General features: G+C 38.9%; 1 protein-coding gene across 4 annotated transcripts in view; it reads right to left on the reverse strand.

The window, feature by feature from the left end:
* Positions 1 to 26,080, reverse strand: part of NYAP2 (neuronal tyrosine-phosphorylated phosphoinositide-3-kinase adaptor 2) — a 253,006-nt gene that overhangs the window by 38,566 nt on the left and 188,360 nt on the right. For all 4 annotated transcript variants that reach the window (XM_070489631.1, XM_044751477.2, XM_070489632.1 and 1 more), the window contains one exon: positions 3,116 to 3,219. In XM_070489631.1, coding sequence (XP_070345732.1) covers positions 3,116 to 3,219 — 104 coding nt within the window. The remainder of the gene's footprint in view (positions 1 to 3,115; positions 3,220 to 26,080) is intronic.

Raw genomic sequence — 26,080 nt, forward strand, 5'->3', positions numbered from 1 at the left:
TCTGAGTTTCAGAGAGTATTATCTGTTGTGAAGAAAACTCTAAGTGCTTTAGAACTCATAATTTCTTTCCTGAGCCTCTCATTTTCTCTTACACATTTTGAAGTTACAGTCAGATGAGATTATAGATTTCTAAAAATCTTGTGTCTGCTTTAGTTACCTGAAGCCAAAACAGATTGCAAAGCCAAGCAAACGTTGCGTTCGCCTTTGTTTATACACAAATGCCTAGGGTGGGCAGTCACTATGGGTTGTAGGCTCCTCTGTGGGTCAGTCAGCAACTATTGTCTGTAGATTCTTTGCAGGGGGTCAGTCATTATTGGCCTAGGCTCTTGGGGATGAGAGTCAGTCACTCTGGGCCATCTCTGTGCATCCCCACTGGAGCAACGTCAAGCACTTCCATCTACTCTTCCTGCAACGCTTTTTAGAAAGTTCCAGCCATGACATGAAGTGGTAAGAGGAAAACTAGGACTGGGGGAACTGAAAAGAGAGAAGATGTGAATAACCAATCTGAAAGAAAACATAGTGCCTTTTCTATGAGCCGTAATGTCCCATGATGTGGCTGAAATGGCATAGCATTCCTAAAGCCAGATCCCTCAGTAGTTAAGCACCACTGGAATTATTTTAGGGCTTAGGGATTACTTTCACTTGTTGTAAACACACCACATGGTTTTCCAATGATTTCCTAGTGAAATCTATTCATCTTGAATTATGCATTCTGAGTTTTAATAAATACCAAGAATCCTCGTGTTGGAAACATGGCTTAAAAAGTGACCAGAGTGAATGTTTGTTAGCTTGATAATGCTTGCTGTCCCATATTCTAGTTGGTGTATAAATGTTCACTCTTAGAGTCAACATGTTTCAATGTCTTTTGCCATTGCCTTGGGTTACTGAGCAAAGGGCTGTGTTATCCTGGCTGTAACTTAGAGACATCTCAGTCAAGAGCTTAGGAATTAGGTGAGAAGAGGATATTCAATCAGTACCCACTGACTTTAGTTCAATGCTAAGTCGTAGGAGTGCAGAGCACAGTTCTCCTGAGCCATGTTGTCCATCTTAGATACTAAATCCAGTCACAAGCCACAGAAGAGAGGTTCAGAGGCCAATCTTCTAACTCATAGCCCTGACAGCCCATCTGCAATATGGCTGGGAGCCAGAATTTCTGCTGGTCGAGAGGAAACTAACAGCATATAAGCAATGTGAGGAGCGTTTTATGTTGCTGTATTTTGAAGAATGAAGAGCACCCCATCAGGTGAGCAAAGAGTCGATAATGCAAAGGCACATGGATTGGATCTTGTTTCTGTTCTGGAAGTTTACTCCAGGAACCTGCTTTCACTGAGAGTTGATGGGGCTTAGGATGAACTAACTATAAAGATAATTAAGATAAAAGCAAAACAAAATAAAGAGCACAAAACCTCCCTGTGATACTGAGGATAAGGTAACAGCAAGGTACACAGACTTGGAAAATTGATGGTATTAATGCAATCCTCTGCCTGCCGGCTAAAGTTCACTTTTCTCTGTACCTAAATTTTTCAAACTTTAAAAATTGGTAAGTGTAATATTTTTGGAATAGCTTTCATCAACTAAGATGGCTGTTTATCTTAGTGAGATTAATTGTGTTATTTATTCATTAATTCACTGTCTTATTCTTTCTACTTCTTTTATACCCAAAAAGTGTCTGAGTTGGATACATTTAGTTTTGAAGGCATTTAACATTTTAAATTAAGACACAAGAAATTCTAAATGACACTTGAGATGCCTCGAGAGAAGCCTCTCATCTGTCGTGTTTGTAGATACTCTCACATATTCATAAATCAAATCCTGCACATATTTAAGCCAGGCCAAAGTACTAAAAAGCACTATGTCTCCCATTAGAAGGAATGCAATTACTCTGCTTAGTTATGTTTTTAAAATAGCTTGACATTTCAAATAATTGATGAATACATAATTTGCTAATCAGTAATGGACATTTCCCATGGCAGTATCATCGCTAGTTTCACAATTTACTATTTCAGAAGAGTTTTATGAATGCAAAGGTTAGAGCTGAGAAGCAGAGAGAAACCACTCCAGGATGACATTATCCTATTTAACATCCATAATACTTAACAGTAACAACAATTAAGCTTTACAAATTAAGTCAGTGTATTGAATTCTTCTTGGATAAACTATAGATGGAACATTTACACGTAGTGATTTTTCCCCATACTAAATTCCCCATACACAATCATGTACCCAAAAGAACATCAGAGCAACATACTGTACTGTAAAGGATTAAATGATATTTTAGCTTATGCCTTTATTTCTTGTCTCTTTTCTCCAAGTGATAATAGAGATCTCATTTACCATGCATGAACACTTAACATTCTCTTACTGAGAACATTTCTGATATTGTTGGTATAGGAGAGAAAAGTCATTTATCAAAGATTGCCTTATTAATCTACAGTTTTTGGTAAACATCTAGATTATCTGGTTGGTCAATTTGTTTTTATGACCTAAGAAAGAAGACTAGCTGCCGTCATCAATCCAAATGAGTTGGTATCAGAATATTTATAAGCACATCGATCTTCACAGTATCTTACAATCATGCTCCAAGCTAAATAAAAATAAAAGTAAAATTGCCACAAATATTACAAGGTAATAGGATAAGAGCTAAAAGGTATGTACAAATTCATTGACAACATCTGTGCAAGTGTTGTGGACAAAACATTTAAAAAGAAATCTACATAAAACAAAGTAGATAAATTTATCAAATGTTGATAAATTTTCAGAGACAGTATAAAAGTACACAAAACATGGAAGAGAGAAAGAATTTTAAAAAACAACCACTAAGCCAATACATATGGTACAAGTTTACTACATTTATATTACAGAATGATGGAAACCAGAGACAAAAAGGATTTGGTAACAAACAGCAAAGAAAGTTTCACCAATCACAGGGAAGAAAGACTTTCCTTTTCGGATGAAAACACAGACTGCCACAACTCATTCCCCATCCCACACACACAGAGAAAAATAAAAGCCAATGCGACAGTTGTCTACAGCAACACACGACAGACAGAGGTGGGAAGCGTTTGGCATGTTGCATCACAGGAAGTCAATCACGATTGGCTAACGATGATGGTACCTGGCTCTGTTGCAGGTCACTGGCTTGCCTGAGAGGAGTAACTGATGGCGGGGGCACACCTGATGTGGACGCAGACCGGCCTAGTTTGCAGCTTACTTTCGGTTCTGTGAACAAGGGGGAAAGACACACAGTATTAGCTGAGCAACGTTGGCAGTGATGAAAAGGCTTTCAGACTCCTTTTTGTTTTGCTGCGTGCTCTTCTGACACCGCCAAAACTTCTGATGTTTGCTAAGAATGGGCAGGTGAGGAAACAACTTCATAACGATGGACTTTAAAGTGAGCTTTATTGGCAGCTCAGCTCCTGGGAATAAAGAACAACTCATGGAAGCACAGCCTTGTCCCCTTGCACATCATTTTGCCCCATTTAGGGTTAGTTTCTATAGAGTGATTATTGGAGCAACAACACCCCATTAGGGGAAAAAGCAAGTGACGTGATTATCTTTGGGGCATCGTTTTCACCTCTGATCCATAGGTGTCCTACATCCTAAATGTCTTTCCCATCCTCTCCAATATTTTTCCTTCCTCCCTCTCTCCCTCCTTCTTTTCTTTCTTTTTCTTTCTAATTTTGAAATCAGTATCATTGTGCTTATGGTGACAACTTTCGTCATATTTTCAAAGTAACATTTCTCTAATTTATCTCCATTTTGCTTTAAATTTTATACCTATTTCCCAAGACTTTTGCAATCTTTCATAATAATATTATTTTTCAAAATTAAAAAGTATTCCCCTAACTCTTCCTCTATTAAGGAGCCCAAATGGGCTGCCTAGGCCATTGACGGGATGCTTTGGAGATTAGAATTGGGGCATGCAAAGAGTTCCCTTCATCCAAGAAGCATAGAATTTATGGTATACAGAAGAGGTTGATTTTCAGATATATTTGAAGATATTTGATAAAGGAGAGGAAAAGGAGTTATAAAAAGAAAAATTGACATCAACTGCTTTTATCACAAAATTTTATACTAGCTGTTAGTTTTTGAGTGTCTAGTATCTTCCAGATTGTTTGGGCTACACTTAAATTATCTCTAATCCTAAAGATACTCTTTAGAATTACAGAGATAGTGATAAGTGCTCCCAACTTATAAATTAGAGACCTGTCGCTCAGTAAAGTTGATATTTGCATTGCAAACGAACAAGTGCTTTCCAAAAAGCCTTTCTTTATAAATTGGACTTAAAAATTAAACTCATTAAACAACTAGCTTCCAATGATATTACATCACTAAGTAACTAAGAGTGACACAGAGGGAGAATGTGCCCAGTTCTGCTGGAAGAAAAGAAAATGTGTTGCACACGCTGGGTAGGAACCCTTTCTTTATGCCATTTCTGTATGAATTGCACTTTAGAGAAAAGCTTTGCTACGTCTGCAACACATGAATTTTTCATGGCCAACTTCAGCCTCTACGAACCGGCTTCCAGTCATTCCTTCCCCATCCCTCCCAGATGCACAGACTAAGATACATTTATGCCCATTCACACTCAGATCCTTACACACAATCTTTCCTCTCCCGCCCCTGCTTCCACCTATAAAACAATGTGTCACCTCCATTTTAAAAGTATTACCTTCAAGGGTAGTAATTGCCTCTTTCTCCATGAACCAAATTGTCTTTTCTCTGAGTTTCTGGTGTCATCCCCAAAACATAAATAAAAGACAATAAACAGGCTTTGGACTTAGAGATGATTTTGAATTTGACTCCACAACCTGTATGACCTTATTAATTTTTTTAATTCTTTAAGTTTTATATCTTTTTTTTTTTTTAAAGATTTTATTTTTTCCTTTTTCTCCCCAAAGCCCCCCGGTGCATAGTTGTGTATTCTTCGTTGTGGCTTCTTCTAGTTGTGGCATGTGGGACGCTGCCTCAGCATGGTCTGACGAGCAGTGCCATGTCCGCGCCCAGGATTCGAACCAACGAAACACTGGGCCGCCTGCGGCGGAGCGCGCGAACTTAACCACTCGGCCACGGGGCCAGCCCCTTAAGTTTTATATCTTTTTGAATAAAATAAGTAGAATCTTTTACCTGACATTCAGCATCTATTAATTTTATACCTACTGTGTGCCAGGGATGGGACAGTGTGGTGACCAAAATCCCATTCTTGCCCTAAGGGAGCTCACAGTCTATTGGGGAACACAGATATTAAACAACAAACTATGCTTTTGATTATGAAAATGTAATTGTGATAAGCTTCTCGGTGGAATTATTGGTGGTAGAAAAACATTTATTGGGGGAACCAACAGGACTTGAAAGGACATTGATATCTACTTTGTGGACAGCAGAACTTAAAGATCTTGTTTGTTTTTTGTTCCTTCAACAAACATTTATCAAAAGCCTACTACACACAAAACACTGCACTAGATGCTAAGTGAGGGAAAAGAAGATGGCAATTATCCATGTTTTAAAGAGTTTATGTTTTCTCATAAAGACAGACATTAAACCTAAAATTGTTTGCTGAAAATTAGGAAATGCATTAGAAAGGAGAAGTGCAGGGTGCCATGGTGTCATTTATCAAGAGTGTGCCCTGTGTTGCGGGGAGCCAGCCAAGGCTGGGCCCTAAAGAAGCTGCTGTAATTAACGCCAGCCAGCAGTGCTGAGCAGGTGCAAAAGCTGAGGTGGGAGGATCCCGGCTGAGTAGATTTGTTTTCCAACCTACTCAGAAGTCAAAACTATTTCAGAATGTGCTGTTTTCATTCACTTTACTGCTTCTTTATTATAAGGAAATAGTAATAAATGAAATATCCTACTAGCCAGGATAGTGGGGAATAGATGGGCTAATGGTGGATCAAAGTTACCCAGAAAGTTCTGAAAATACCAAGTGCTTTTAAGGAATGTTGCCTCTCACCTTCTCTACATGCACACACACTCAGACACACACGCACCTGTACACACAGGCACTTGCACACATGTGTGTGGTGACCCTTACCTCAATTCTCGTCTGCTACATTTAATGACATTACATTATTCTCCTCCAGAAAGCGTCTTCCCCTTTTCCATCTATGACACTCATGGTGTCACCTCTCTTCTCCTTTTGCTCTTTTTGCTTTTATCTTTATCTCTTGTTTTGCCTTTTCCTGCTGCACTTTCTCCCTCAGAACACCTGCACTCTCGTGGCTTCTTACACAATCTTTTCTCTCTTGGGTCACATGGCAGATCCCACAGTTCTGTCCTTTCCTCGTGCTTTTGTTTCATTTTAGCCCCAATGCCTTCGGGACACTAGTCATCTCATTGTCTCATGATGAAAACCAGGTGATAGCTCTTTCTCAGCATCTTGGATTTCCCTTGTGACTTTCCTATTTTCACAGAATATCACCTCCACTTTCTCAGAGGCTTAGGGTCCAAATCTTGTACTTTTTAAGTTCAGAGCTTTCTTCTTCTCTTTATATAAAATTAGTCTTGTTGGAAATTTTCTTTTTACTTTGAAATGGCTTCTGTATTTATCTCAATTCACTGATGCCATCATAAGTTTGGTCTTCAACAACTTGGCATATTTATTTATTTATCAGAATACATTCATATATTTATCATTATATATAGATCAGAAACCACCTTGCTAGTCCCCATAATCTCTCTGCTCAAAACTAACTTGGACACGATGTCAGACTGAGCTTCCTAGATTACTTTTAGGTCACCTAACTTGTTCAAAAATTTCCAATTATTCTACATTCCATGTGATAAAAACTTCAAAATCGTCCGACTAATTTTCAAAGGTCCCCTGTGATCTGGCCCCATCTGGTTAGAGCCACCCTATTTTCCACCATGCTCTGCTCCCCAGAACAATACAACTCAGTCGCCCCTCTCAGGCTCCACATTTGACGCTCCTTCACCTCAAGGTGTCCCCATGCATGGGCTTTCATCAAACCAAATCTCACCTGCTTTCTAAGACCTAGTTCAACATGTACTTCTATTGTCACGCATCCTGATTCTTTCTTCTGAATGGCCTTAGCACTGATAGAGAGTTTGCACAGCTTGCTGTGGCTTTGAACGTGTATGTTGTAGTAAGCGTTCAATTAATATGTATTTTTCTTCCACTGAAGACACTCAAGTTAACCTGGAAAAGGTCAATGAAACTTCTAAAAGCAAACAGAGGCACGTAAGGTAACCCAGAACATGCTTTAAGGTGGGGTTCAAGGCTTGGCTCCCGTACTCACTAAGGCAGCGACCCCCATTCAAGGGTACGAGACCTTCTAGGGTCCATTTCAGAGGAGGTTTTGGGTTCCAGAAATTCTCCTCAAGTTTGGTGCAGGTGTTTCTATTATCTACCCACCCACTCTTGAAAGGTGTTTAAATATATCGTACGATGACACAGATAAACTATCACTGTAACTTAGACATTAACTTCATTTCCAGGAGGCATAAATTCTTGAGTACCTTAGGGAATCATCTTTTATTATATAAAATAGTGGGTAAAGCATCCATCAGAATCCTGGTTGACATGTTTTCATAATGAGCCAATGTTTCCATATATCTCTTTACTGTGGTAGCACATTTAGTCACAAGGAGTGAGAAAATTCAATATTTTTCCTAGGAAAGGATGGCAAATAGTATTTCTTTACTGTAAGGTTATTTTCAAGTTTATGTTGAAGGGATTATCTGCTGAGTGACATAATCAAATGCTTTTTATATTACCCGATGTACCTACGGATTAATTTCCCCTGCTAGGTTTCCAGTCAGATTCTGACTTAATCAGCTTCTTTCCAACATAGATACTGATATCTCCAACGCTCAGACTGGGCCTTACCAAAATCCAAGCAAACTCCCAATTTCATCATGACCTGAAAAGGCCTTGCTTTACCCTCATTGGACAGCAGTCCAGATCATGTTTTGGTGCATCAAGCCCCCTTAGGCACTGCAATATTAACCACTAACCACAGGTTACACATGTCAGTTTACACTACTAGCCAAATACCCTGTGGGCTACCTCTAAGGTCAGGTCACCCAGGGGTCAACTGCCAAATCCCAATATGGCTTATATGGGATATGACCTCACCTGCAGCAGCAGGCTGAGAATATTGCCATAAATCCATTACGTACACATTCACACACAGGCAGACGAAAACATACACATACTTACGTGTGTACACACACACTCCATAATGTTGCAGCTTAATGGTATCGTATCATTGGGCCATTTTTTAAATTGTGAGGTTTTTATCTTTATCATGCTCATTTTGGCTCTTCTTTCCATTTCACATGGTCCTTAACTTAAATGAATTTGGAATCTATCATAGTGTTTGTGGAACCAGGTTGGTGAAACAAGTCCTTATGATGTTGGATCTGCCAAGGTTTCTTTGGCCAAAGGAACTGTCTGAAGAAGTCTTGAAAATCCTAGAAAAGATCCTGGTTATAACCAAGCCTCTTAGAGGTTCTCTAGGACTGTGACATCAAAGTTAAACTGTCCAACGCACTTACCTTTGGAAATACACTGTGCTTTAAGCCTTAAATACTGAGGCTTGGGAGCCACGGCACTAATAATAAGTTTTCCTCCTGAATTTTGCTAATATAAAAATTGCCAAGGCTTTGGGGGATGAAAAACAATTGACATATGCCTCAAAAGAGATCTAAGAGAGCTTTCCTCCTCTCAAAAAAACTCATTCCATTAAGAGATTAATTATGAACTAGAAGACATCTGTTCTTCCCACACCCAAGGAAGAACTCATAAACTTCCTTTGTAAACTCCGTCACTAACCATCCCAGAAGTAAAAGTTAATGTTGTTTGTGCAATTTCAGTGAAGATCAAATGTAAGGAGAACAAGAAAGAGAGAGAGGGACAGAAAGGAAAAGGAAGAATAGAAGAATGGAAAGAAGGAAGGAAGGACTGAAGGAAGCAGAAGGAGAGAGGGAGGGAGGGAGACAAGGGGAGAGGGAGAAAGAGAGAAAGAGAGGAAGAGAGAAGGAGAGAGAGAGAAAAAGGGAGAGAGACAGAGACAGGGAGAAAAAGAAAGAAAGAAAGAGAAAGAAAGGAAGGAAGAAAGAAAGAAAAAGAAAGAAGAAAGAAAAGGAAAAAAGAGAAAGGAAACAGACAGAAACTTTAACTCCTTGAAATAAACCATCATCAAGATATTATCATGCCATGTTTCAGGGTAGTAACAGCATGATCTTAAAATTTTTATTAAGTACCCCTTGGGCTTTGTTACTTAATAGTTAGTTCTTTCTTTTTATTCTTATTGGATACAATCTTTCATTGCTTTTTTTTCACGATAGTCATTTCTCATCTTCCCTGTAGGTGAACTGGATTTCTCTTTAGGATTATATTCCTTGTTATGGTTACAGGGTAATCTCCAAGGTTTCCACTGCTATTATGGTGAGTACTGGAGTTCTCTTCGCTTTCGGAAAACAAAGACAAATGACTGTTCTCAACCTCTGTATCCACACAACAATAAGAGATTTGTGCATTTTCACCAAAGGAAACACTTTCATCTAACATCAAAGAAATAAAATGTGTCAAATTCTGGAGAGAGATATTTTTTCTCTATCTTGGGTTTTTTTAATACACTATATTTTTCTGTACTAGCAGAGACTTGACTTTCCCAGCTCAATCACACTGCTAGAAGTTTCTAATCAATGACTCAGGGTGACGTGGAAGTCACAGACAGACCTTTTATTTAATACACCAAAGTATGCTTGCTGCACTCTACTTTCTTTTCCGGGGGAGGCATTTTTTTGAAATAACACATATGCTATTTGAGATAAACCAGTGCGTGAGTAATAAGCGGCCGTTTTGCCAGGACTATGTTACAATCTCCATGAATTCCAAACATTTTGTTTTAAAGTTTCCATTGCACATCATAGCAAACATATAAGATGTCCTCATGCCCCAGATTAAATGTAATTTTTCCTGTATATACTTTAAATAAATTTTCATAATTTTGCTTTGAAATCATTGAACTGTGAATAACCCAATTAATTCCCAACTGGCTATGATTTCTAGACAGCAATTATGCAAACTCAGGAATTCTTACAGGATTAGACAATCTAATCTACAAATTGTTTTCAAGTGTAATGGAATTCTTTTAATACGAAATTTAACAATTAATTAACTTGACCTAATGTCACACTTTGTACTGATTTAATTAGATATTCATTAACCATTCATGTGGCAGTTTCTTTTGGCATTTTGGTGTTACAATTTTTTTTAATATCAAATGTTTGTATAGACCCCCGAGAAGCTTATAGGCCAACGCATTGTCACTATGATGCTGAAAGATAAACCAAATCAGATCATTGCTGTGATCGCTTTGTAGGCATGAAGAAAGAAAATCAGCAAGATGCAAAACTCTACCCTGGGAGCCGATATTCTTCTCTCTCTCCAGCTTTTTATGGAGCTTTCCTCTGAGAAGGCGGCTGAGACTTGTGTAGCTTTGAATGATTTCCAGTACCATATAGTCATGGACCGAGGTCCTCACATTATCTGAAGGGTCAGATAGGAAAACTATTGATGCTGGAGTAATTGGTAATTCTTTGTGGGAATACCGGAATTCTTATGAAGATCTAGAACCCAGAGGAAAGTGAGGTGGCCACGTGGTGGATAGAGTTTATGATCCAAGATGGACTTAGAGAATTACAGGACCCGTTGTATAGAGGAGAAAGAGAACCACATGTATGTGAAGTGAGGAGAACCCATTGTATTCCTTCTGAACATCTGAAGGGCTGGGCTCTTCCTTGCCTTCCACTTTCATATGTAGAGAGAATATAAATCATACTGCTTACTATGTAGGGATGCTCTAGATGCTGCAATGCATCATTGGTTTCCTACATGACAACATAGTATTTGTGCAGTATGAACAGCTTTTTTGAATTTGACAGCCTTTTTTATTGTAATATATAATTTCTGAAATGCCAGTAGGATCTTTATCACTTTAGTTGAATATGAAAATGTGCTTTTTTCAAAAATACTTTATTTCACAATGAAAGAGAATTAAAGTACATGTGTATAAGGCAACATATTTTATCTATTTAACAAGTAATATGTGATCCTTAATTATCTTTAAAATCAGTAAATAAAGAAAATCCATCTGCCAAGATATAAATTCAAAAAGATATATCATGATTTGTATCAGGATCAAATATATATTACCGGGGATAAAAATTTCACTTTGTGTTATGGCGTCAAAAACAGAATAAACACCAACAACAAAAAAATAAAATCCTTTCATTACCTAATATTAGGAAAGAATACATGACAAAAAACATTTAACCTATTTTAAAAATATGTTATATTTTACTTCTAAATAACAAAATAAAAAGAAGGAAATGCCAGGCTTAAATTTTGTACATCATCCACCTTATTAATGTGAAAACTCTTTATTCCTGAAAAATGACAATCAAAACTGGACTTAATACTAATAATATTTCCTTCTTTATACCATTGGTTTTGTGGTTTGTTAAAGAGAAAACATCTCGAGACAAAATGTGATCAGACATTATAATTTTTATGGTCCTTATAGCGTGTTGTATTTGGCCATCATCTTTATGCTTCTGCCTTGAACCACTGTTTGTTATAGACATAAACTAAGCAATACATGTCTAGGAAGGAGACTAACATATGACCACCAACAGCAGGGGACTTCATTCTGATCTCCAGTAATGGCCATGTTTATTTACTCTACAACAGAACTTCTGGAGAGCTCTAAGAGCCTTTGGGGTGATGGGGACATGAGGTCAAAACTATTTTCGTAAAAATACTAACCAAGACACTAATTGTTTTTTTCACTGTGTTGAAAAATGCACTCAAAGTCCAAAAACAATGCTGGATAAACCTGTTGTTACCTTAGCACATCAAAGCAATAGCACCAAACTATCTTAGAAATTATATATTTTTCACTGCTACACAGACTTGGGTATTTGGCAGACACTTTTTCAAAAATGAATGAAGTGAGCTTATTGCTTTTAGGAAGACAACTGGAAGTATTTGTTGACAATGATAAATTTGAGCTTTCAAGCAAAAATTAAAATTGTGAAAAACTTGTATTCGCCACTGTGAGCCTGACAGCATCCTAATATTTAAAGACTTTTCTTACGAGATCAGTGGTGATATTAATGAATGTGTGCTATTGATTTTTATAATGAAATGTGTCAACATATGGAAGATTTGCGTGACTTAGTGAACTGAAATTTTCTGAAAGCACGATGTTATAAATCATGCATGGGTAAAAGATACATTTAAAGTGCAAGATAAGCCAATGGATTTTAATGTAACAGAGCACAATAAGTTTATTAACATGTAACTAACTCTTACGAAACTGCTATCGTTGAGTTTGGGAAGAGTATTAAAGAAGAATATCCACAATTATATGAAAAGGTTATTAAAATATTCCTCCCTTTTCAACTATGCATCTGTATAAGGCCAGATTTCCTTCATATATTTCGACCAAAGCAACATATCACAGTTTGAATCCAAAGCAGATATGAGAATCTATGTTCTATTGAGTCAGACAGTAAAGAGATTTGCAAAAATGTAAAGCAATGTCAATCTGCTCACCAATTGTTACAGTTTTGGAAAGCACAGTTAATTTTCATGAATAAAAATATTTACGTTAACATATAAAGAGTTTTTTGGTTTTAATGAACAGATAATTTTTTAATTCTCAGTTTTCATTTCTACTATGTAAATATTGTTAGATTTAACCCAAATAAAGAGATTCTCAATAGTTTTTAAGAACATAAGGGGTTCTGAGACTGAAGAGTTTGAGAACCATTGCTTCATATAGATATGACTCCCCAAAAAGTTCTCTTAAAAAGGTAACTTTTTATACAAATAATTTGCCAGTGGAGTATTTAAAAAACAAAAAGTGAAACAGAAGAAAATACCATGTGGAATCACAAAAAACATGCGAAAACATTTGAAAACTCCAGGGAATTTGGAGACCACCAGTTGTGAAATGCTGCCCTAGAAAATTCTCTATGGCAATGTCCAAGAAAAACTATCACCTGCCTGTGAGACCCAAGGGAAACCACCCAAATTCTCAGGGCACTTTTTCATCATTTATAAGAAGCAGCAAGCTCCAAGATTCATTCATTGACTCTTTGATGTTCATAATCCATATCTGTTGGAACAATTGAGGTGACCTCAAAAATACTCTTGATTGACCATGAGCTGGTTTACTAAGGTCCTTTTACTCTTCCTTTCTGGTCTGCTTTTTGTGCTTTATTTTTGTAACAAGGTTGGTAGGATTATGCATAACTCAAGTTTGCTATTTGCTAAAATTTCCTAAAGTTGTTGGTAAAAGTTTTAACAGTAAATGGCTAGGCATGACAAAAATTTATTTAAAAATAAAATTTAGGAGTGCCAATGGTCATCTGTCATTTTCACCTATCCAGATACGTTTCCTCTTTTTCCTGGAATAGTAGTTTGAATTTCCTTTGGAGAATAACATCACCAGTAATCTCAGTTCTTATGCTCCCACAGTAGGGGCTGACTCCAGCTCCAGTGCCAGAAGTGGTCACATGACTCAGGTCAGTCATTCTATCCGCCTTGGCCTCCCTGATTGGTTCAGGAGGGGTCATGTGACCCACATCAGTCAATGGCAGCTGCCTTCATACTTTTACTGGAGCTACTGGGAAAGAGGTCTATCTTTGCAGGAAGGCTGCCAAACTTTCACCTCTTACTAGCTGGATGACCATGGGCAATTTGGTTGACTGACTTCTGTAAGCTTCAGTTTGTTCACAGGTAAATGGGAGAAATAAAGGTACTTACTTCATAAAATTATTGTAAGAATTAAATAAGAGAGGGCTGGCCCCATGGCCGAGTGGTTAAGTTCACCTTCTCTGCTTCAGTGGCCCAGGGTTTCACTGGTTTGGATCCCGGGCGCGGACATGGCACCACTCATCAAGCCATGATAACACGGCATCCCACATACCACAACTAGAAGGACCCACAACTGAAAATATATAACTATGTACCGGGGGGCTTTGGGGAGAAAAAGGAAAAATTTTAAAATCTTAAAAAAAAAAAAAGAATTAAATAATAAATGTAGATTTCCCTGCAGTGACCAGTATGTCACAAGACCTCAAGAAATGTTAGCTATTTTTATTATTTAAAGGCAAATACGATCTCTCAGCTCCTCTGCTTATAATATAATGAAGTCTCAATTGCTTCCTCATAATGGCACGCATGGCTCAGCTTACATAACCAGCCTCATCTGCAGTCTTGTTCCTGCCATGTGGCATTAAATTCTCCAAAAGCTCCGCACCTTCTCCTACTCTACGGTTTTAATCATGCCACTCCACTCGGCCTAGTGTCCTTGTTCCTTCTCCCTTCCTTCCTTTCCCTCCTTTACTAAACTGTCTGCTCTGTGAGGACAGGAGCCATCCCTCTCTCTCATGCCCCACTATATTTCCCCTGGGAAACATGATAACCAATCCCTGATAAGGACTCATGTGTATTTATTAAATGAATTATTTTAAACCCCATGTTAAAGAACGAAGCCCAGTGTAAAAGATGAATTATTTGTACATTTCTCACTTGAAGAAGCATTTTCTTCCATTTCTTCATCTTTCCCAAGTTTCTAGCAAAAAGGCAAAAATACATTGACCAGACTTCAATGAAATTTAACAACAAAAAAAATCGAGGGGGAAATGGCAGTTCCTGTCTTGGACAGTAGATGGCAGTGCAAACACAATTTGATATGTGGTCAGGTCTGCTTACAAGCTTCCAGAACTAGGCTCTGTAAATGCCCAGCATTAGTCAGACAGAACCGTTCTTTTTTGCAACGTCCCTATGACTTTTCACAGAAACATAAAGGGCATTCTTTGTGAATACTGTTGGTGCAGCGTACCCACAGGGCCTTTCCAAAGAAAGTCAACTGCGGCCAACTAGGAGCAATGTCAGGGTGGACCCCTTCCAGAGGACACAGGGTGGGGCCACGTTCCTGCAGTGAAAGACACAGGAGCTGGCAGTACAGTCAAAATTCAAGCCAGAGTATTGCCATCTTGGTTCTCAAACAGGATTAATCTATTGAGAGCCAAATAGGTGAAGGCACCCTCTGCACTATCTGAATTGTTTGTATCTGGTTAATTATTTTTCCCCAAGAGAATTAGATAGTAGTTGGAAATTCAGAATTTCTCTAAGAAGAATGAAATTACTACCAAGTTGCATTTTTTTCCAGCAGAGTTCAGGGTATCTAATATTATATACAATGTCATGGTTTATGCATGTTTTGGGAGAAATCAAGTTTAAGACACTGTATGTGTGTATGGGTGTCTATATACACTCACGCACATAGTTATATATAGTATATGATAATAAGTTAGCTGACTTTGCAAAGCGGATCACATAAGACCCAAGCTTAAAACTCATGAGCGGCTTTATATATAACACACACACTCACACACACACACACATCAGTTAATATTACCAAATTCCTTGATTCTACATTGCTGTCATAACTTAAACCAACCATCTTGCCAGAAAAAAAATTCAGAAAAGAATATAGTTTAGAGAAACCCTACAAACTACTGGAAAACAAAGTCCCGTGTCCTCTCAGTGAATCAAGGACAATAATGTCCTCTTGCTATAAAATATCAAGCCCCATCATAGGCAAACATAAGCTCCTTGACAGCAGAGGTCATCTGTCATCACCTCACAGTGTCCTGCTCAAAACAGGGATCTCCCAGGTTTGCTGAATGAGTAAATGACTGAACCAGAGAAAGACAAGCACACAGGATGTTGCTATTTTTAAGGGAGAAAAAAGCACATGTGTGACATGATTGCTCAGGTGCTCGAGAATTAATTTTTAGATATATGAAACAATCATTTACAAACACCTTTCAGTTGCTTATAGGAAGAGAGAAATTTCATGGGCTAGAGAGCAGAGAAAACATTTCTTCTTTGGATTTACAAGGCAGGTTATTTGGGGCAGCACATCTATCTTCATAATTCTGTTTCTCTTCATTTGGGATGATAATACATTAGCTGACTTTGTAAATCTGATCCCTGAGTTTAAAGTCTCGGGAGTTGAAAATCCATAAGTGGCTTCCTGTCATTTTTAGGTAAGACGCGAATCACGGTGTAGCCAGCTCAGCATAGCCATGCCAGGCTCACGGCTTCCCCTGTCGCCACACTCTCTTGCTCCCTGTCCTCCTTTCAGCCACTCATCCACACACGCCCTCCTGTAAAGGGTCACTGCCCCTCCTGGGTCCTCTCCCTTGATTATCCTTTCTCCTAATCCACCTGAGATCTCAGTTTCCAAGTCCTCAGGATGTCGTGCAGTGTGGAGGGAGTGCAGTGTCATTTTCCTCAGTGGCTTTCGTCACAGATTGTAATTACATTTTTCACTTTTGTGATTAATAGCCACCTCCCCTACTGGCACATGCTCAATGCTTGATAATATTATACTGAGAAACACAGATTAATAAATGAATGAATTCGTGAGCGTGGAGGTGGAAATAGGGAAACTCAACCTAATGAAATCATGGGAAGAGAGAGATGTACCATGGGTCAGAAGCCTGAAATTCCTTTCTTGATTAGAATCTACTACTTACCAATGAGCCTGGGCAATTGAATTGATTCCTCTTGAGCTTCAGTTGGTCACCTAAAAAATCAGATCTGTCAAAACTGACCAGAGTGGAGCCATTTTAAAATGGAGTCAGAGCTGCCTTTCCAGAGGAACTGCTTTGCTGTCTTGAAACTTAGGCTGGGCCAAAATGGCAATTATTTTACAAGCAATTGTTTGAAAAGTCAGGAGGAGAACAGACATCCTGATCACAAAGACTGAGGATGGTGGACTTCCTGAAGACAGAATCAATAGTCCATCAATGTTTAGACAAGACTAGCTCTCTGCCTCCAACCCAGTTAAAATTCTTTGTAATATAACCTCCCTTCTTTGCCTTTAAAATCCCCTGACTTTTACTCCTTTGTGGGATACTATTTGGGTTTCTATCTGAATCTGTGCTTCCAGAATCACAACTCTTTGAACCCAAATAAACGCTTAGCCACTTAAATTGGTTTCTGTTTTCATACGTTCACAGATCATAATACCAGGCCACAGATGTGCATGTTTTTGTGAAGATCAAACGAAATAGCACTTTTTTTTGAGGAGGATTAGCCTTGAGCTAACACTCGCTACCAATCCTCCTCTTTTGGCTGAGGAAGAGTGGCCCTGAGCTAACATCCATGCCCATCTTCCTCTACTTTATATGTGGGATGCTGCCACAGCATGGCTTGATAAGTGGTGCATAGGTCCACACCCAGGATCTGAACTGGCGAACCCTGGGTGGTTCATGCAAACTGCGAACTTAACTGCTATGCCACCGGGCCAGCCCTGAAATAGCACTTTTAATAGTATTTTATAAGCTAACGCATTGTATTTAAATAGAACGCATTATTTTAAATGGGCCACAGATAATCTACAAAGGTGATAAACTTAAATTCCATAACTCAATTTAAATATAATTTGCAATAATCTTAGAGCAAATTTCGTAATTAGATCAGACTCTGTCTTCTTCAAACTTGTGTATTTAACTATTAATTTGAACACAGAGGATCTTAGATGTGATCTGAAAACAATGATATTTTTCTCTCCCCACAAACCAGTTCCCACCTGCTTTGCGGGTGCCAGTTCTTTCTTACCCTGTGGATAAACCCTAACCCATGTCCCAGAACTTTCCTTTACATTTCGATAATTAAAACTCCTTCAGTTTCTTCAAGTCACAGAAAGTCTCACTGAAGTCATAATTTAAACACCTTGTTCCTTACATTAATTATAATTTTGAACTTTATTTCAAGGAACGCTTCTCTCCTGGCCCAATTTAGGCTCACTCCTGGCACACAGAGGAGACAGCCTCTCTCTCTTTGCCTTGTCTCAGGTTCTTACCCCTCTGCCCTCAACTTGGTCCCCACCATGTCTACCCACACAAGGCCCAGGGTAGATGGAGCGGGGAGAGGTGAGGAGGCAGGGAAAGTCTTCTTGACTGGCACTAGCATGAACTGGTGTGTCTCGCACTCTGGCCATAGCAGGGAAGGGAAGAGAAGTGAACAACTCTGTTCTTGGGGTACTTTCAAGTATGTCCTGAATGCCTCCCATGACTGGCCATCTCTCCCTGGAGATCCCCTGCCTGTTTGCCCACTGAGCATCCTGTAGTGCACCTTGAGCTATGTCCTGCAGAGTCCTTGCCACTCCAGGCAGTCACAGAACCTAAGCCACCTCCAGAGCTTTGCTCCATGGCCTAATCTGGTCCATGGGAAACACACTTTCCACACATCTTTAACCCATCATCAGCGGCTGGAGAGCAACTTGCCAAGCAGCTTTCTGATCTGTGGTCACAAGCCATTCAGCTCACCTCTTACACTTTTTTTTTAGCTGTGTCCTCTCAATGACTAGAAATAAACAACAAGATTTCCAGGGAGTCACATTAAAGTTTCTCTCACTTGATTTTCTACTCGGGGAGACACTTCACTTCTCATCTCTCCTTGATCGGGAAGGAAACTTATCATGTACACACACACACACACTCACACATGCACAAAGTCAGCCTCAAAGTCTTTCTAATATCTAGTCTCTAGCCTCTCGGTCACTAACCGCTTTCCTAGTCTAGAGATGGGAGATCAGGTAAGGACAACAAAATTCATTTTGACCACTTCTTTTGCAAGTTCTGCTTCTGTGGTCTAGCTTTTTTCCTTGGAATGTGAGAGTAATTACCTTCTATCATTTTGCAATTAGCCTTCTGCATTTTATCCCCTGTTTATTTACATTCAAATCCTGTAAAGACACATTTTGGCTATTTAAAATGGTTAACTCACTCCAAGTTCTTTTTTTCTGGTTGTTTCTCCAAGCTGTATCATCAGCATCAGGAGAAATACAAATGAAACTATTTCTCTGGTGAACACAAATTCTAGCAGGCAGAAGTCCCAGTTTTCCACAGAGAAATAAAAGTGGGGTATTAGGGAGATGACTTATATTACTCTCCAAAGATTCTCCAAATGAGAATTCTGTTATATGTTTACTACTAGAATTCAGAGAGGGAGAGTTACACTCTGGAGTGTGAAAATCGTGAGCAGAACCTAGCAACAGGATCTGCCACTGCTCCCTGAGGAAATAACCAAGCACCCAATTATGACAGCGAAGGAGAGCAGATGTGGGGAATTGTCTTCTGGTGCCTGAGCTGACTGTAGAGAATGACAGCCTTGAGGGTCGTAGACGCTGAAGCCCACAGCTGCCTGGGGCTGCGGTGGAGCCAAGCAGGAAGTTAGTCAATATCCTACAGCGAAGCCCAAATTACAGCGGAGGCCTGAAGTCTACCAGATTGGTTTGTTGTTCCTGTTGCATAATAAAAACGAACACTATAACAGAGAACTCACAGGCTCTCTCAGTACACAGGCCCTAAATGGTGAAACCACGACAGTGAAAAAACGATGCTTTGAAAAGCGGGATGGTGAAGCAAGAGATGGGAAGGTGGATTTTCACTTTTTACTTGGACTGTTTTTCAATGAGCATGCTCTACTTATGTAATAATAATAAAAAAGCATTTCCATTTGAAGGAAAACCAGCCATATTCAAACAGACCATGCCATCTATATCAGTTAATTATTTCACACTACACCCCAACTCAGTGACTTAAAATGACACTCATTTTAAATTTTGTTCATGAGCCTGGGTCAGATGCTTCTTCTGGTCTTGGCTGGGCTCACTCATGCATCTGCGGTCAGCTATGGGTCAAGGAGGTATTACTGCTATTTTGTGCTGTGCTTTCTCACATTTGGGGGTTGGCTGGCTGTAGGCTGGGGACTCTTGGCTTTCCTCCACATGTATCTCATTCTCCAACAGGCTACCTCAAATTTGCTTACGTGGTGGTAGTAGGGTTAGGAAAGAGCAAGTGGAAGCATTCATGGCCTCTTGAGGCTGAGGCTCAGCACTGACACACAGTCACTTCCATCTCATTCCATAGGTCAGTGCAAGACACAAGGCCAGCCCAGATTCAAGGGGTAGGAAACAGACCTTACTTCTTGATAAGGAGTTATGAAAGCATATTGCAAAGAGTGTGGATCCAGTGAGAGGGGAGTAGTTGGGACCATTACTGCAAACTCAGCAACCCAAAGTAGCCAGGCCACATGGTGAACTGGAAGAAAGAGAAGAGGACGTAATTTGGGAATTTTATAGCCATGGGCGTACCTCAGAGACATTGCAGGTTTGGTTCCAGATCACTTCAGTGAAGTGACTATCATAATCAAGCAAGTCACACAAATTTTTGCTTCCCCAGTGCATGTAAAAGTTATGTTTACACTATACTGTAGTCTGTTAAGTGTGCGATAGCATTACATCTTAAAAAAATGCACATATCTTAAATACAAAATACTTTATTCCTTAAAAATGCAAATGCTGTTGGAAAAATGGCACCAATACACTTGCTCAACACAGGGTTGCCACAATCTTTCAATTTGTAAAAAACACACTATCTGCGAAGTGCAATATAGTGAAGCACAATAAAATAAAATAAAATATATGCCTGTATACTAAAATGTTTAATACTAATCAGGTTCTAAAAGTAAATCTTTTTCATCTGCACTTCTGTCCCCTCTTATGTGCTTGTCTCCTACTTGTCCTGCTAGTATCAAATTTAATATCACTTTCTCCAGGAAGCCTGTCTGAATTACCTTCCTTTTAGCCGGAGAATAAATCATATGATTGTGTCCAGCACTTCCCCCTCATAACATTTATAATTTTTATTTTCTGTCTTGCCTGCTGGACTGTAGTCTCTGGGGATGCAGTTCTAGTCTACAGTATTGCCCTTGCATGCCCTGCACCCCCACATCTAGTTCCTGCATAGTACAAAGTAGATGCCGAATAAATTTTGTTAGAAAACAGACACGAAGGGAATGAATGACTGAATTAATAGGTGAATGAATGTCAAGTCGAGTATTTATTAAAGAAAATGTGTACCTCTGTGCTTATCAACATTTTCTTGTGATTCCCACATCCTTGCCAACACGATTTTAAATCCCATTCATTGTTACCAAGCAGAACAGAAAGAGTGTGAGAGATTAAGATTACTTCTTGATAACTGTGTATAATGCAGCAAACAAGTCTTAAAGTCTCCGCCTGATCCTTTCTCTAAATTTCATAAATGTAGACGCGAGAGAATCCAACAATGGCAGTCACCCTGGCCTAAAATCTTTATTGGAAAATGCACTAATAAATGAAGCACGGGACATCCACTAATAGTGGTCCTATGGCCAGTTATAAAGTGTGTAGCTAAAGAACGCCTTATATCATATTTGCAATGAACTGGGCTTTCTAAAGGAAACGTTTGGTCTTGATCCTAGAAAAATTTTGTCAGTAAAATTGAATGAGAACAGAGCAAAGTTTGGTCTACTAGTTATTATAAACCAGCCTTGTGCTAGGCATTCCTATGCATTTTTTTATTTAATCCTCATAATGACGTACACGGTAAGATTTCCTTCATTTTTTTCTACAAAGATAGAGACACTCAGGCACAGTAGTGTTGTGTAATTTCCTCAGGTCATTACCACCAAAGTATTAATTTACTAACATTATTGTAAAGGATGGTTTATGTGCATTTAAAAAGACAAAAAAGGGAACTATATAGATCTATTATGGTTTGTCAGGAAATATTGTCATACTTTTCCACAATTTTCAGTTAGGCTGCCAATTCTGCGCTGCTCTCTTGTTTTCACCTCTTTAAACCTGTGTGCATGGCACTTTTCTTGGATATGAAGGGCTGAATCACAAATTCTGAGTTATAGTTGCAGGAGGTTTATCAGCAAAGTTAGCCAGTCATCCCACCGTTATCAAGTACAGTACAGTAAATATGTTTCATAACTTTCAAGAGGAGAGCATGTTTCTTATAAATCAACTGATAAAAATTTAGTTTCAAAGACTGCACTCTTGGATTCAACCGCGCTTCCCTCTGCTGAGTCCCAGTTTTCTGTTGCTTAGATTAAATGACCCCATTCTGCTACATCTCCTTCCCAGGTACCCACTCATGGGCCTGTGGCTAATACCCTAACATCTTTGTGATCTTCCCAATCTTCAAAGATGTGATTAGAATATGAATTAGAGCAGAAAATATCTTAAGAACCATAGGTTAAGGTGTGGGTGCACTAACAGCCATGTTGGAGCCAGAGTTCTCACCATCCCCAGCAAAACAACTCTTGACTCCTTTCGCTGCACTTCTCTTGCTATCTTCTCTGTTGCAATTCTGCTTGTTCCGGGCTCAGCTCAAATGCCACTACTTATAGGAAATGTTCCTTTATTACCCCAGACCACTGATCTCTCAGCTCTGCTGCAAAGGTATCTGCAAAGGTGTCTGGAATCATAGTGATGACTAGTCTTTATTTACTACTGTGTTCCAGACACCATGCTAAGTGTGTTTATATGTTATCTCATTTAAGTCTCACCTTTAATTCTTAATAATATCTATGAGTTAGTACAATTACCATCCATCTTTTATAGATGAATCTCAGAGAGATGAAGGGACACGCCAATGTCATCACTAATAAAAATCAGAATCCAGATTTAAATCCAGATCTACCAGATGCCCAAACCTCAGTACTCAACCACCATATTATACTGTATGCATGCATTTATAATTAGAAGAAAATTTACTCCACAAATGTGATGTGCAAGAAATGGCACATTTCTTTGTTTTCTTTAAATGAAATTAAATCCGTATCTGTTTTTCACTTCTCTGAACTTGTGTGCAGAGGACTTTCGTGGACGTGAAGGGCTGACTCACAAATGGTGGTCAAAAATGCTTCCCTGCAATGGGATGTGAAAAGGCCCAGAACTGTTCTGCAGAGCAGAATATACCAGATGGCCCTTGTAGTATTCAGCCCACACTGGTTATCATGGGGAGTCTGTTTTCCAAGCATAAGGAGCCCCTTAAAGTACAGAATTCTATATTTTAGAGGCTGGAATCATAAAGCATAAAATCCAGCCTCACTGGAAGCCCCATTCCAACTGTACCCCCCATCCTCCCTCTCAATCAGAGGCTGTGACACTTTGAAGGATGTGAGGTGCTGGGAAGGATGCTGTGAAGGATTAGGCTGCTGGTCCTTACTGGTCATGGATTGCCAGACCTCTGTTCCTCTTTCAGAGTTAAGAAATTCTTACTGCCTTCTTGACTGTCTAAGGCCATGTGCCTCTCTCTCTAATCCCCACTTCTACACTTAGTATATCCTTAGGATAACCTTCTCAAGGAGCTACAGTTTCTGGAAAACAAAAGCGAGGAGAGCAGATGTCTACTGGCACCTGTTGCTTCTGCCATAACCCAACCTCTCTTTGCTTCAGGGTCAAATTCATGCCTCCACTGAATGGTCATTGCTTGATGTTACAAAACAGAAAATGGAAATTGACAGCCTTTAGGTTTTACTCAGCCAGATGAAGCAAATTATTTGATTCAATGTTTTTGAAAATTGAGCCATATTTAAAAATTGGAAGATTACACATAATAGCATTAAAGCCGGGAATTCAGGGTGAGCATTTCTCATGCTGAGCATCAGCTGGTGCTGAGTAGCTTCTATTCCCTTGAGGTGCCCCTGAGGTTTCCAGGTCACCTGCATTTCCATCATTTGGTCCTGATGTTTGTCAGTTTGCAATAGATTTTCTTTGCAATGGAGAAATATTTCTCCCTACCTATGCTTCTATCAAATGTGGAAATATTAGAACTCTTAGATTAGCTCTTAGAAATATTAGCTCTTAGAACAAAAGAGCTTCAAGTTTCAAGAAAAACGGGGAAAATATTTTCCTTTGTGGGAGGAAAAACATTCCTATGTGTGTAATGTGCAAGCAAAGTATGTGTGTTTTGCAGGAGGCACCTCTCCTAATATACTCGCTAACGTGACCTGCCTGTCCTCTGGGCATCTCAGCTTGCATCCCTTGGCGGACCCTCTCAGAACAGCAGAAACACACAAAGCTGAACACAGAGAAGTTGAGGTCTTTTTAAGATCACTCCATATGGGGTAAATCCAAGGCTTTCTGAGTTTACTTTCAAAATGCTCCTTCAGTCAGTCTGGCCAAGTCAGGAGAGGTCCCCCTCAGCGTTTGTTCATCTTCTTTAGCCCATGTGGAAAGTTCTCTGTTTATATTTCTTCTTAATTAATGATAATAATAATGATTTTTTTAAAGACGTGACGTAATCTGGGTTTAAGACTTAATGTTTCCCATTAAGCCAACAAACGTTTTTCAAGCCCACGCTAATTTTCTATTCTCTAAATGATACTAAATGTATACTAAATAGTCGATAATAATGAAAATAATAGATTTGACTATAATCTAATTAATTTATGTTTGATAGATTTGTGTCATAAAGAAACACAGTAAAATCTTGGAGTGTCAGAGACCATGTTTTACGTAGCTTATTTATGGTGTATGTGGGTGTGTTTCTTTCCAGAAACCATTACAGAGTGGGATAAGCTGCTTGGAAACTATCTGTTGATTGATTCAGTGATTGAAATCTGAATTTTTGTTAATACCATACTTACTTGTGTAAGTTCCACTTTTCCCCATTATTTTCATGAGCATTTGAGTCCCAGTCCTCTACTGGCTTCAAGAATCACCCTCTGGAGAATCTCTGATTTACTGAACAGCAGTGACTTTAATAAAGTACCACAGCAACCAGTGGCAACGTTAATTAGAACTGAGATCTCCTGACACATTCCTTCGCTTGACTTCAGCAGTTCCTCCATTCCTCAAAAGAGCTGTTAAGAGCAACCATTTCAAGTGGCTAAACTAATTTTGGTAAAGCAATAGTCTGTGACCGGTAGGAGTTTGTGTGCCTGTGTGTGTGTATGGGAGAGAGAGAGAAAGAGAGAAAGAGGGAGAGGGAAAGAGAGAAGAGCGGGGAGAGAAAAAGGGAGAGATAGGGAGGAGGAAAGAGAGAGAGAGTCCGGAGAGAAGAAGAGAAAGAACCAGAGGCAGAGAGTTGACAGAGAGAGGGAGATTTATAGGTGGAATCTTCTTTCCTGTCTAGTGTTAGGTGTAGACTTGAGTACCTCTGTTACTCAGGGAAGAGAACTATCAGTTGCAGTTCTAGTGTTTCTGGTAGAGAATTAGTAGTTCAGTGGCCCAGTGACAAGGAGACAATACTGAAACGGAAGCGTGAAAAAGGAGAAAGAGTAAATAATGACTCATTTTCTATTGTCCCAAAATAGCAAGTCCAAAATACTCTCTTCACTAGTTATTTGCCTATTCTGGACAAAGGCCGTCTCACTGATGAGTATTCTCCAAGTAGTGCATGGTTTGTTTAAAACACCAAAGGTGAGGGAACTTCAGATATTCTATTTTACACATTTTTGCTCATAGAACTAAGGCATTTTCTAGTATAGAATGGGTACATTTTAAGTTCTTCCTTTTTAGGAAAATAAAAACTACCAACATAAACATTTTTCCTTTTCTCCCTTTTTTCCCTCAAAACTGGAATAAGGGTAGGCTTCATAGACATAATTTCCGCGATGTATTTGGGAGGCACTGACTTCTAAAAATTCAAGTAATGTAAGTGCTCTTTTGAGTGTTCATGTTGGTGGTTTCATTTTCATGTAAGAAGCCCTGATTTACGCCAACATTATATAAGTGACTACATTGCCCCTACATTTCACTTTTTTTTTTAATATGGACACAAAAATGTCTTTATTGAAAATACAACAAAAATCTTTTCTTCTTCCACCTCTATTTACTTCCTTCATAGTCTAAGATGGAGAGTGTGAGGGACTAAAGATATTTTTCCCATTTTTTTCTGGTCAGTAGACAATTTACTGCTCTACAAACAGAGCTGAAAGACTCAGGAGAGTAGATTTTAGACGCCACAAAGCAAAAGAGATGCTTCAAGAGTTTTCAGTGGAAGAAAGTGAAAGTAGGTTATAAATTTTGTTTACACTCTGAATTTCTTAGAAGATTCAGATCAAAGTGTCAAAAATATACTACAGTTTACCTATTTTTATGAAACTTACTAAGCATCCAGTAAAAGTTTAATTGTGGGCCATCTAGTTGTTTCATTTCCACTTATTTCACAGGCTCGTCTTCCT

This window comes from Equus asinus, chromosome 19, assembly GCF_041296235.1.
Source record: "Equus asinus isolate D_3611 breed Donkey chromosome 19, EquAss-T2T_v2, whole genome shotgun sequence".
Taxonomy (NCBI): domain Eukaryota; kingdom Metazoa; phylum Chordata; class Mammalia; order Perissodactyla; family Equidae; genus Equus; species Equus asinus.